Source organism: Octopus bimaculoides, chromosome 18, assembly GCF_001194135.2.
Source record: "Octopus bimaculoides isolate UCB-OBI-ISO-001 chromosome 18, ASM119413v2, whole genome shotgun sequence".
NCBI classification, from domain to species: domain Eukaryota; kingdom Metazoa; phylum Mollusca; class Cephalopoda; order Octopoda; family Octopodidae; genus Octopus; species Octopus bimaculoides.
The window spans coordinates 35883432-35896297 of NC_068998.1; the positions used below are offsets into that span (position 1 = coordinate 35883432).

At 37.3% G+C, this 12866-nt stretch overlaps 1 protein-coding gene across 5 annotated transcripts in view; it reads right to left on the minus strand.

Moving 5' to 3' along the window:
- The window catches only part of LOC106873221 (methionyl-tRNA formyltransferase, mitochondrial), a 60214-nt gene that overhangs the window by 662 nt on the left and 46686 nt on the right, over positions 1 to 12866 (minus strand). For 2 of the 5 annotated variants that reach the window (XM_052974352.1, XM_014920477.2), the window contains exon 9: positions 7420 to 7492. The exons of 1 other annotated variant lie outside the window; for it this stretch is intronic. In XM_052974352.1, the coding sequence (XP_052830312.1) occupies positions 7420 to 7492 (73 nt within the window). Of the gene's footprint in view, positions 1 to 533; positions 1864 to 7419; positions 7493 to 11228; positions 11368 to 12866 lie in introns of those variants that run through there. 2 more of the 5 variants (XR_008265935.1, XM_052974353.1) reach the window with 2 other exon arrangements.

A 12866-nucleotide genomic window follows, 5' to 3' on the forward strand; every position in this document is an offset into this window, starting at 1 on the left:
ATATATATATATATATATATATATATATATACACACACACACACACACACACACATATATATATATACAAATATGTATACAAATATATGCATACACATATATATGTATATGTACATATAAGTATATACATATATAAGTACATATTCTTTTACTTGTTTCAGTTATTTGACTGCAGCCATGCTGGAGCACCACCTTAAAGGGTTTTAGTCAAAGAAATTGATTTCAGGACTTATTCTTTGTAAGCCTAATACTTATTTTATCGGTCGTTTTTGCCGAACTACTAAGTTATAGGACCATAAACACACTAACATCTGTTGTCAAGTGATGGTGGAGGGACAAACACAAAGCCACACACACACACACACACATATATATATACAACGAGCAGTGGCCTGGGAATTAAATTTGTTTAGTGGATGCAAACTCACTTCCAAAATTTTTTTGCAAATAAGGCCAGCCAATTTTTCTTCTATCTTAATATCAAAACAAAAACAGGTATGATAATATTTTTTATTATTATACATGGAAAAGTAATGCTTCAAATCATTCTAAAAATTTTTCTATGCTCACTTGTTTTCCAAGAGGATTTCCAAAGTGTTTTCATTGCACAAGTTTTTATGTACATGCATTACAGCCCAGTGTGTTAGATGGTGTTGCATCATTGTGGTACAGAGTCAGATCTTCAAACACCAAAGGGTGTCGAACATTCCTTTACTTGATGCAACAGACACTGGCTTGCAACATGATGACATCCTCATCACAAAGGCTTGTCCATAGTGCTTTCAGAAGAATGGTGATTTGGGAAACAAAGTTCAATGCATCAGTGACCATGACAACTGTAGATCCACCTTCGTGGAGGACAAGGTCCAGAGAGTGGTTTCTGCAGTGTATAATATATACCAGGAAGCATCTTTTAATCTCTTTTGTATGCCTGAAATGTTTCTACTCATGGTACATGCACCATCAAAGGCAAAAGCAGCATAATTTTGAGCCCAGCTCAATGTTTAGACAACAAAAAACAGCCAGAATAATGTTAGTTAGTGTCTCTGAAGTGTAGTCAGGAGAAAATCTTTGTGGATATCCTGGTTTTCAGAAACATGATGACAATAATTGATCCTTGTTTCATGCCAGAGCAATCACATATAATACCAATAAACAACCATTTTTCTCATCTCATGTAGGGTGTTATGAGCATATGCCTCAAAGATTTCATTTTGTATGGTATCAGATAAGAAATTAACTCATCATTTAAGCAGCTTGTCTTAGTTCAGCACCACACTCATCAGCAAGTTATTTTATGAGATTTACAAAGTCTCCTGTGACATGTGTTAACTTTCTCTTCAAAAATGGAACTAGTGACTCCTTTTATCTTTTACTAAGACTCTTCCTTGATCCTTCAACAATGAAACTGCAAACTAGTTATCTTTTACAAAAAAATTTCCTTAATTCACTAATCATGAAAGTGCTAACCACTATTATCTTCCACTAAAGATGTTCTTCAATTCTTCAATGAACTGGTAACTACTAATATCTTTTATTAGATATTCCTTAATTTTATTCTCTCCAAAGACGGAATAGTTGGCTCACATGGAAACCTTTGCTCAATGATATATGATCAACAGATTCAGCTATTCTAGAAACAACTGTGAGAAACTTTACATATTATTTCTTAATCCCTTATTTACTATAACTACTCTGCAATTATGTTTGAATAAAAAAAATTAATATGCTCTAAAGTGATGCCAGATGCTTTACTTGTTTATCTCTCTTTCTAATCTATATCTGCCAGCTCAATGATGAACCGCTTATAACCATCTTTGATAGGCAGCTTCAACAACATCTTCGTTTCAGCTGCTGTTCAAGCTGAAATTTTAGAGGTAAACCAACTTTAGCACTTAAAGTTCACACCTATTACATTACATCATTAGACAGTTTTTTTAAAAATATATATACACACACACAGACATATATATTGGGTCATCCCATAAATAATGCAGTTCTTTTATACTTCTTTTATTTTTCAAAATTAAGATAAACAAAGTTCTTTTTTAATCTAAAATATACTCTCCTTCATTTTCTACAATGCTCTTCTATCTATTTGGTAGACTTGCAAGGTCCCTCTTCCAAAATTCATTTGTCCATGATGAAAAATTCTCCTCCAGTAATGTGAGGGTTAGAATTGTGACCTTACCTACAGAATTCGTATTTTTTCCGTCCAAATGATTTTGAAGACTGTGGAATAAATGATAATCAGATAGGGCAATGTCCAGCGAATATGGTGGGTGGGGCATCATTTCCCATTCAAACTGCTCAAGCTTTTAGAATGTCATCCTCGCTGTATGTGGCCAAGCATTATCCTGACAGAAGAGCGCCTTTTGTCTTAAAACCAAAGATGGTCATTTTCCTTCAAGCACTAACTTAAACCACTCAAGCTACTCGCAGTAGATTGCCATTGTTATCATTTGGTTTGGGTTTAAAACTTCAAAGTGGACTAAACCTTTCATATCTCACCAAGCAGATAACAACACCTTATGTGGGTGAAGACCTTTCCCTACCCACTGTCTTCAGCACTTGACATTTTTATACAGAGCTAATTTCTCGTCACTAGTCACTATTCAGTCCAAAGAAGGTTCATTCATGAGACATGACAGCAAAGAAGAGAGCACACATTCACTCTCTGCACGTGATTAGACTCGGAAAGTTTGTGAGGAACCCATTGACCCAATTTGCTGACTTTTCTGATGGCACGCAAGTGTCAATGAATGGTTGAATAACCAAATCCAAGTATCTCTGCTAGTTCCGCAACAGTTACAATGGGATTTTGTTTCACCAGAGTTTGCAGGATGCCCTCGTTGAGCTCTGCGGATCTTCCAGGATGTGGCTCGTCTTCTAGGCTGAAGTTTTCAGCTTGGAATTTCTGGAACCACCACTGATACTGGCTTATTGTCCGATCCCCATATACTGCATTAATATTCCCCACACTCTCCGTTGCCTTTATTGAACTCTTACAGCAAAATATGCCAAATATGCTCCTTTGTCACTTCCATTTTAGCTTTGGAAAAATAACTGTTAAACCAAACTACACTATTCAAAACTTGCACTAAGAATACGCACAAGGTAAAATTACTACCTGCTTTTATAGAAAGTTGATGCAAGTAGTTTATCCTGTCCCCCTCCAACTTTTAATTCATGCAATTGAAAAACCGCATTATTTATGGGATGACCCAATACATACACACACACACTCACACACACATACACACACACACACACACACACACAACAGGCTACATTTCCAACTACCAAATCGGCTGACAAGGCTTTGGTCGACTTGGGACTATAGTTGAAAGCACTTGCCCAACTTGCCACACATTGGGACTGAACCCAGAACCATGTAGATGGGAGGTTTCAGTGGTAGGATTGCAGCCATAGTGGAGCACCACTTTAATTTATTTCCTATCAGCTTCATTGTCACTTTATGGCTGGAAGTTGGTCTATAATTGAGTTTGTAGCAGCTGATCTCTTCTGAGTGCATCCTTGAATGACTGACTGGTCCAGTATTATTGTTAGGACTTTATCGAATGTTTTATTTTTGTTTTGTTTTTGTTTAATGTTTAAGTAGAGGTCCCTTTTATACTTCTGATTACTTTAGATAAGCAGTTGACCAGGTGAAGACCTCTAAATATCAGACACAAAATCATACGTGCACAGATATATACACACACACATACACAATGGGCTTTTTTCAGTTTCTGTCTACCAAATTCACTCACAAGGCTTTGACTGGCATGAGGCTAAAGTGGAAGACATTTAACCAAAGTGCCATGCAGTGGAACTGAACCTGCAACCATGCGGTTGGGAAACAAGCTTCTTACCACACAGCCATGCCTGCAGTTATCTATATATATTCATATACATACACACACACACACACACACATATATGTATATATACATATGTACATCCCACACATCATCATCATCATCATCCAGTGTTTTAAATCCAGGTTTTGTCCCTGTTAACAGGGTGGCTGGATCTACCTCAATGCCATAGCAACTGAGGTAGGCAGGTGCAGCTCACCTCAACCTTTAGATTGGCTGGTGTCCATTCTCCCTTGCAATCAAGAGGCTTTTTTGGAGCTGGATTGTCTTCATATCAATGCAAAACATGGAAAGACATACATATACACATACATACATGTGTGTGTGTGTGTGTGTGTGTGTGTGTGTGTGTGTGTGTGCGCGTGTGTGGTGTGAAAATGTTCTAGAAAATATAAACATGATAGGTACTGAAACAACAAGATGTGCTGAATATTCTAAGATAATTTTCCACTTTATTTTACAAACTATCTGCAAAATATCTCTTGTATTTTTTTAGCATTATAAAAAAAGATAAACTCAAAATTTCGTTTCAGAATATTACAGACAATGAGCAGAAATAGAAGATGACCGTTATTAGCAGAACACACACACACACACACACAGAGTGTATATCGTAGGCTGTCTGTGAATATCAAAGATGATGTTTTATATTACATTTCACTTCAAAGAAGTTGTCATGTACAAATGGTGTTCACTTGTCAAGAAATCTTCAGCAGCAGATAAGGGTTAGTGATACAAAGAGCAACTAGCAGTAAAGCACAATGGCACAATAACAGAGACGAGCTTAGCCCATGTAAGCATGGAAAAAACAGAAGTTAAGAGGAATGAACAAAAAACGAAAGCATATAACAAAAGCTTGTATCTTTCATCTTCTTTTGTCTTTAACTTGTTCCAGTCATCAGACTGTGGTCATACTGGAGCACCACCTTGGAGTCAAATAAATCCACTCCAGTACTTTTTTTATTTTAAGCCGGTATTTGTTTTATCAGTCTTTTTTTGCCAAACTGCTGCATTACAGGGATGTAAACAAACCAACATAAGTTGTCAAGCGGTGATGGGGGACAAACACAGACACAAAGATACACACACGTAAGATTTATATATATATATATATATATATATATATATATCATCATCATCATCATCATCATCATCATCGTTTAACGTCCGCTTTCCATGCTAGCATGGGTTGGACAATTTGACTGAGGACTGGTGCAACCGGATGGCTACACCAGGCTCCAATCTAATTTGGCAGAGTTTCTACAGCTGGATGCCCTTCCTAACGCCAAGGACGAATTCTTTTACAAGAATTTATCAAGTAGCTAGCGTGAAAAAACCTCATAAGGGAAAAAATCCATCATTTATTCCCGAAATATATATTTATATTTATATAAGGGCATTACTATACAATAACGCCTCACGCCATGAGGGACTCTAAGGTCAGACTACTATAAAAAAAACACATTTTTACCGAACACGAGGAAATGTAACTCTCAAAGCCAGCCCCTTAAAGACAGACTAAATTATAGATCATGATTTCGTAGTTATTGTAGTATTATACAACCTCTACTCGTCAGTATAATATGGCCAAGAAAAATAGAAGTAAACAGAGAATCAACATACCAAACGAACATCGTATATCCAATATAGCATATAGAAGACTGTTCATCGCTATTTCCCTATGTAAGTGGCTTTTTCCCTATGTAAATGTGCTTTTTATGGTAGTTTGACCTTAGAGTCCCTCATAGCGTGAGGCATTATTGTATAGTAATGCCCTTATATAAATATATATATATATATACACACACACACATATATATATATATATATATATATATATATATATATATATATACATATACATACACATATACAATGGGCTTCTTTCAGTTTCCATCTACCAAATCCACTCACAATGCTTTGGTCAGCCCAAGGCTATAGTAGAAGACACTTCCACAAGGTGCCATGCAGTGAGACTGAAGCCAGAACCATGTGGTTGGGAAGCAAGCTCCTTACCACACAGCCACACCTATAATATATATAATGTAATTGATAACATAAGCATGTCTCAGTTTGAGCCATTTTACTAAAGCTGATTCATTATTTTCTTATTACTCTTGTGTTTTATTTAGTCCCAATGCGTGGCACCTTGGGCAAGTGTCTTCTACTATAGCCTCGGGCCGACCAAAGCCTTGTGAGTGGATTTGGTAGACGGAAACTGAAAGAAGCCCGTCGTATATATGTATGTGTGTGTGTATGTTTTTGTGTCTGTGTTTATCCCCCCAACATTGCTTGACAACCGACGCTGGTGTGTTTACGTCCCCGTTACTTAGAGGTTCGGCAAAAGACCCCGATAGAATAAGTACTAGGCTTCCAAAGAATAAGTCCTGGGGTCGATTAACACGACTAAAAGGTGGTGCTCCAGCATGGCCGCAGTCAAATGACTGAAACAAGTAAAAGAGTAAAAGAGAGTAAAGAGTACACAGTGTGATTTGAGGAAAACTTAGCTACTATTTGGAACAGACCATGTGATTACACAGAAGCTTCCTTGGGTATTCTGTAATTATAGAGTGAATGTATGTTATTCTATTTACTTTTGTGCATGCTTTGGCTTTGGGACAGGTAAACTGCCACTGCAAGTCATAAGAATCAGCTACACTACTATAAAACTCTGCATCAAGAAAAACTGTCCAAACCATGTCTGTGTGGGAAAGTGGACATAAAGCAATGATTATGATGATGATGATGATGATGATGATGATGATGATGACAGTGACAATGATGACATGAACTAGTTTTGTAATAATATCTCATTGTTACCAATACAAGATCAGCCATCATGGAAGTGTCTTATTTGTATGGTTATTCCAACAGTTAAAGTCAAGAACTTTATACTTTGTATGTTTGTACCTGAATGCATGAAATTAACATTGGTTATCTGAAGTTTATTCAATGGTTTCCAAGTTTGTAATTTAATGGTGAGAAGAAAAAATTTTATTTTGGTGTGTTTTCCTGTAATATATTTTTAAAGCTAGTTTATAAATTGGGTGTAAAATCTGCTGCAATTTCAAGAGATTTCTGATAACATGTCAACTATTCTATATTTCAGCTGCATTTTATTCAAACAATATCCTCTATGTGTATGATGGCGTTGACTTAATGCATAAAGCATCAACAAGATAACTAAGTAAACATTTATGTGATGATGGAAAAACAATTCTGGTCATTACTCTTACTCTTATACTCTTACTTGTTTCAGTCATTTGACTGTGGCCATGCTGGAGCACCGCCTTTAGTCGAGCAAATCGACCTCAGGACTTATTCCTTGTAAGCCTAGAACTTATTCTATCAGTCTCGATGAACTTCCTCATAGTCTTCATTTATATATATATGTGTGTGTGTGTTTGCATATATATATATATATATATATATATATATATATATATATATATATGTATATATATATATATATGAATATTTAGACACACATACACACATATATACATGAAACTTAAAGCCTACATAGACATGCACTTACCTTTTGCGGTTTCATTATCAACCATGTCTAATAACTTCACAACCTTGCAATCCCAAATTGTTTTCAAATAGACCTGGAAATACATCATCATCACAATTATCAACATGAAAAGATAACCAGAATTATCCCCAAATAACTATACCAATGTTACCCATCCAACAACAACCTCTATTTTATTTCTGTTTTTGTTGTTATTGAATTTTTTCTTTGACAAGGTAATCTGCAGGCCCTGCTAATACAACTTCTAATAGCCTTGACCTGAATTTCACAACATCCTATTTTGTTCTCAGATGAAACTAAAAACTAAAATCATCATTTTCAAATCCCATAAGAGTAGATACCAGTCATATACTAGGGCCCAATACAATAAGGCATTCCCAGCTGTTTATATGCATACATACATATGTCATGTAAATTGGCATCCATGCCGGTGGCATGTAAAAGCACTCTGGTGTCACACAAATGGCACAAATGCTGGTGGCACATAAAAGCACCCATTGCACTCTCAGATTGATTAGCATTATGGCATTAGGAAGGGAATCCAGTTGTAGAAAATCATGCCAAATCAGACTGGAGCCTGGTACAGCCTTCCAACATGTAAGCCTGGTCAAACCATCCAACCTATGCCAGCATGGAGAACAGACATTAAATGATGATGATGATATATATATATATATCTACATACATACACACATACATATATATAGAAATACATTTATACATATATACACATACATTTTTAAGTGGCACTCTCTTAGTCACAACAAGGGTTCCAGTTGATCCGATCAATGAAACAGCCTGCTAGTGAAATTAACATGCAAGCAGCTGAGCATTCCACTAATATGTGTACTCATAATGTAGTTCTCAGGGAGATTCAGTGTGACAAGACTAGCCCTTTTTAAATACTGATAGTGTTCATTTTTTCCAGCTGAGTGAAGTGAGCAACTTGAAATGAAGTGTCTTGTTCAAGGACACAAAATGCCACCAGAAATCAAACTCGTGACTTTACCATCATAAGCTGGATACCCTAACCACTAAGTGACATGTATACATATATACTCGCACACACACACATATATATTCACTCACATATACACATAGCTAAATACATAAACACACATATACATATCATCATCATCATCATCATCATCGTTTAACGTCCGCTTTCCATGCTAGCATGGGTTGGACGATTTGACTGAGGACTGGTGAAACCGGATGGCAACACCAGGCTCCAATCTAATTTGGCAGAGTTTCTATAGCTGGATGCCCTTCCTAACGCCAACTACTCAGAGAGTGTAGTGGGTGCTTTTACGTGTATACACGTATATACCTATATACACATACACATATATATTTAATATTTTGGACTAATAGGTATATGCCAATTAGTGTGTTGAAGTGTTGAGTAGAGTACTGGCACAGTTTGGGCTGCCTGGTGTCATCCGCAGTTGGGGTATATTTCCATTGGATCTACTTCAGGATCTCCAGTGTTAGTTGAGACAGATCTGGTTACTTAATCAATTAACATTATATATATATATATATATATATATATATATACATCATCATCATTTAACGTCCGCTGTCTATGCTGGCATGTGTTGGACAGTTTGACCAGGCTGGCACACTGGAAGGCTGTGCCAGATTCCAGTCTGATTTGGCATGGTTTTCAACAGCAGGATGACTTTCCCAATGCTAACCACTGCAAGAGTGTAATGGGTGATTTTAGGTGCTACCAGCACAGGTGCCATTTGCATGACACTGGGGTACTTTTACATGCCAATTTGTGAGACACCGGTATCTGTCACAACTGTGATTTTGTTCGGCTTGATGTGTCTTTTTCTCAAGCAGGACATAATGCCAAAGCTCTCAGTCATTTCTTCCTTGAGACCCAACACTTGAAAGGAACTCAGCCACTTTGCCCCCGTGAGGCCCAATGCTCAAAAGATGTTCTTTACGTGCCATCAGCATTACCATTACCATTGAAATTACCATTGATGGGTCCTCTCAAGCACAACAGATCACCAAAGGTCTCAGTCACTAGTCACTGCCTCTGTGAGGATCAAAGTTCAAAGATCATACTTCACCACCTCATCCCATGTCTTCCTGGGTCAACCTCCACCACAGGTCCCTCCACAGTTAGAGATCGGCACTTCTTTACACAGCTGTCCTTGTCCATACGCATCACATAACCATACCAGTGCTGTTGCCTCTTCTGCCCACCAAATCTGATACCTCTTATGCCTAACTTTTCTCTCAAGATGCTTACACTCTGTTGCACATGCACACTCACATTCTCACAGCTACGCTCTTGGAGCATCCACATCCACAACTAACATGGTCAACTAGATAATGGAAGCTATCTACTACCTCTAGCTTGCCCCCCTGGCAGTTGATGGAGTCTATTTTCTGCACATTTTCAGCATTTATTGTACCTGTGCAATCTTCCACATACAATAGCTAGTTTCCTTGTTAACTTTCCTCTGATATTGCTACACCTTTTATGTGTCCAAAGCTTACACTGGGTGCATCTTATGGAGTTTCTAGCTACACTTTTTCTACAGATCAAGCAGGGCCATCTACATGAAGGGATTTATGATTTGTCTGACTTTCTACTTAATATCCTTAATTGCTTTATCTACTACGGAACTGTTGATTCAGGTAGCCAGTCCCTCAATTGGGTCAACATTTGGCAGACTCTCCTCCTCATATATATATATATATATATATATATATATACACACACACATACATACATATATATGCATGTATACATTCAAATACATAAATATATGCATACATACACATATAGATATATATTTATGCAATAGGGTTCTTTTCAGCTTTAGTCAACCGACTTCACTCACAAGGGCCTAGGGTTACATTAGAGAAGACACTTGCCCAAGGTGCCACACAGTGGGACAGAACCCAAGACCATGTGTTTGAGAAGCAATTGCCTGAAAAATTAAAGATGAGATGATTACAGCTGAAATGCCTTTGATTATTGCACTATTTATACAAGCGGGTTTGACCTGGAGTTAACAACACCACCACCACCACCAACCACAACAACAGCATCAGTAAATTAATGTGAAATATTTTCCTGACATGTCTTAAGATTCATTCATTTTGGAACGAAGAAAAATGTTTGGCACCTCCTGTTTTGGTATTCCGTAGCTAGCTGCCATCTAACTGTAAACAACAGCAGTATACCATATAACTGATGGGCTATTTTCTATGCCTGAGAGTTGAGTTCAAATCCTGCATTTGACATAGTGAGTCTGTGATAGATTGGTATCCTATAAATTGCAGACAATTTTGCAATTGCTTAATAGAGTAAAAGTTGAAAGCTTCACCCATCACCCAAATCATCATACTCACACACACTTATATGCATCTTCTACCATTATCATCACCATCATTCTAACGTCCATGTTTCCATGATTGCAAAGGGTCATATGGAATTTGTTCAGAAAGATTTTCTATGGCCGGATGCCCTTCCTGTTCCCAATCCTCTCCTTTTCCCAAGTGAGGTAATAATATTTCCCCATGGCCAGATAGGTTTATCACAGAAAACTGGAAATGAACCACACTGCTTGCATGGCAGTGATGCTCATTTACAACTATTGTGCAATGTCAAGACAAGGAGACAGTAACACACACATGCAGGTTTTATCTTTCACTTGTTTCAGTCATTAGACTGTGGCCATGCTGGGGCACTGTCTTGAAAATACACACACACATACATACACAACAGGCTTCTTTCATTTTTTTATCTACCAAATCCACTCAATAAGGCTTTGGCTGACCTGAGGCTACAGTTGAAGACAATTGCCCAAGGTGCCATGCAGTGAGACTGAACCTGGAACCATGTGGTTGGAAGCAAACTTCTTAACACACAGCTGCCATGAAACACCAAATTCAGAAGTGGGTAGCACAGAGAAAAATCTATAATGAAAAAATACTTTTCAAATTAAAGCAAACACTACACCTCAAATATTAAACTTCATCTGATGAGACAATGAAGCTACTATGTGACTACAAAACGTGCTAGAAATAGCAGTTAAGCCTTCAACTTACACCCTGTGGCTAATAGAAAGGAAGGACACATTGGATAATGTATTTTGATATACTGTATTAATAATTTAGTGACTGCAAGTGCTTAATAATATCTTTTATCTTTTACTTGTTGCAGTCTATGGCCATGCTGGGGTACCGCCTTGAAGCATTTAGAAGAACAAAGTGACCCCATTATTCATTTTTTAAAGTCTGGTACTTGTTCTATTAGTCTTGCCAGTTGAGTTGCTAAAATACAAGGATGTAAACAAACCAATATCTGTTATCAGTTGGTGGGGAGGATAAAAATACACACATATATCCATACAAATGTGTGTGTGTAACCATATGTAAATCATTGGCGATTTTCTTCCTCTGTCTTCCCTTCTATTGGACTTCCTCTGTTTCCGAAGAAGAGTGCCTGCTCGAAATGTTAAACCATCTTTCTTTCCTTTCCTGAGTGTACCATGTACTTGCATTGTTGTTTTTTTGTGTTTGTTCTTTTTGGATTTACTATATATATATATTTATATAGCTTAACCCATCACACTCACAGAGTGGTTGGCGTTAGAAAGGGCATTCAGCTGTAGAAAACCGTGCCAAATCAGACTGGAGCCTGGCACAGCCTTCCAGTATTCCAGCCCAGTCAGACTGTCCAACCCATGCCAGCATGGAAAATGGATGTTACATGATGATGATGGTGGTATATATTCTATTTGTCCCATCCATGCCAGCATGGAAGATGGACATTAAACGATGATGATGATGATGATATAGGCGCAGGAGTGGCTGTATGGCACAGGTGCAGGAGTGGCAAGTAGCTGTGTGGTAAGTAGCTTGCTTACTAACCACATGGTTCCAGGTTCAGTCCCACTGTGTGGCACCTTAGGCAAGTGTCTTCTACTATAGCCTCGGGCCAACCACAGCCTTGTGAGTGGATTTGGTTGACGGAAATTGAAAGAAGCTCATCATATATAAATATATATATGTATGTGAATATATATAAATGAGAAATCCATTCTAAATTATCTCAATCCCTTCTCTCCGCTGACATACTACGACGAAGTCTCCAAGATGCAGATAAGATAGAGATTTTTATTTATTTACGGCCTCAAACATCTCATACCTTCGCGCTTTAGTTTGCCCTCTATTATTTATCTTGTTTCTCTCCATGAAATTCAATTGAATTCAGTTGTTGTCTTAAATTCATACTTATTCATTTTCTAAGCTTCCTAAATTCATGCTACGTTATATTCTATTCACCTAGAATTCATTGCTCTTTTAAAAATTACGATTTATGCATTGTTGTCTCTCAAATATTTAAAATCTACAATTAAGAGCCCTATCTACTCGCTGACATACCCACCCCTACCCATTTTCCTTTATTCAAA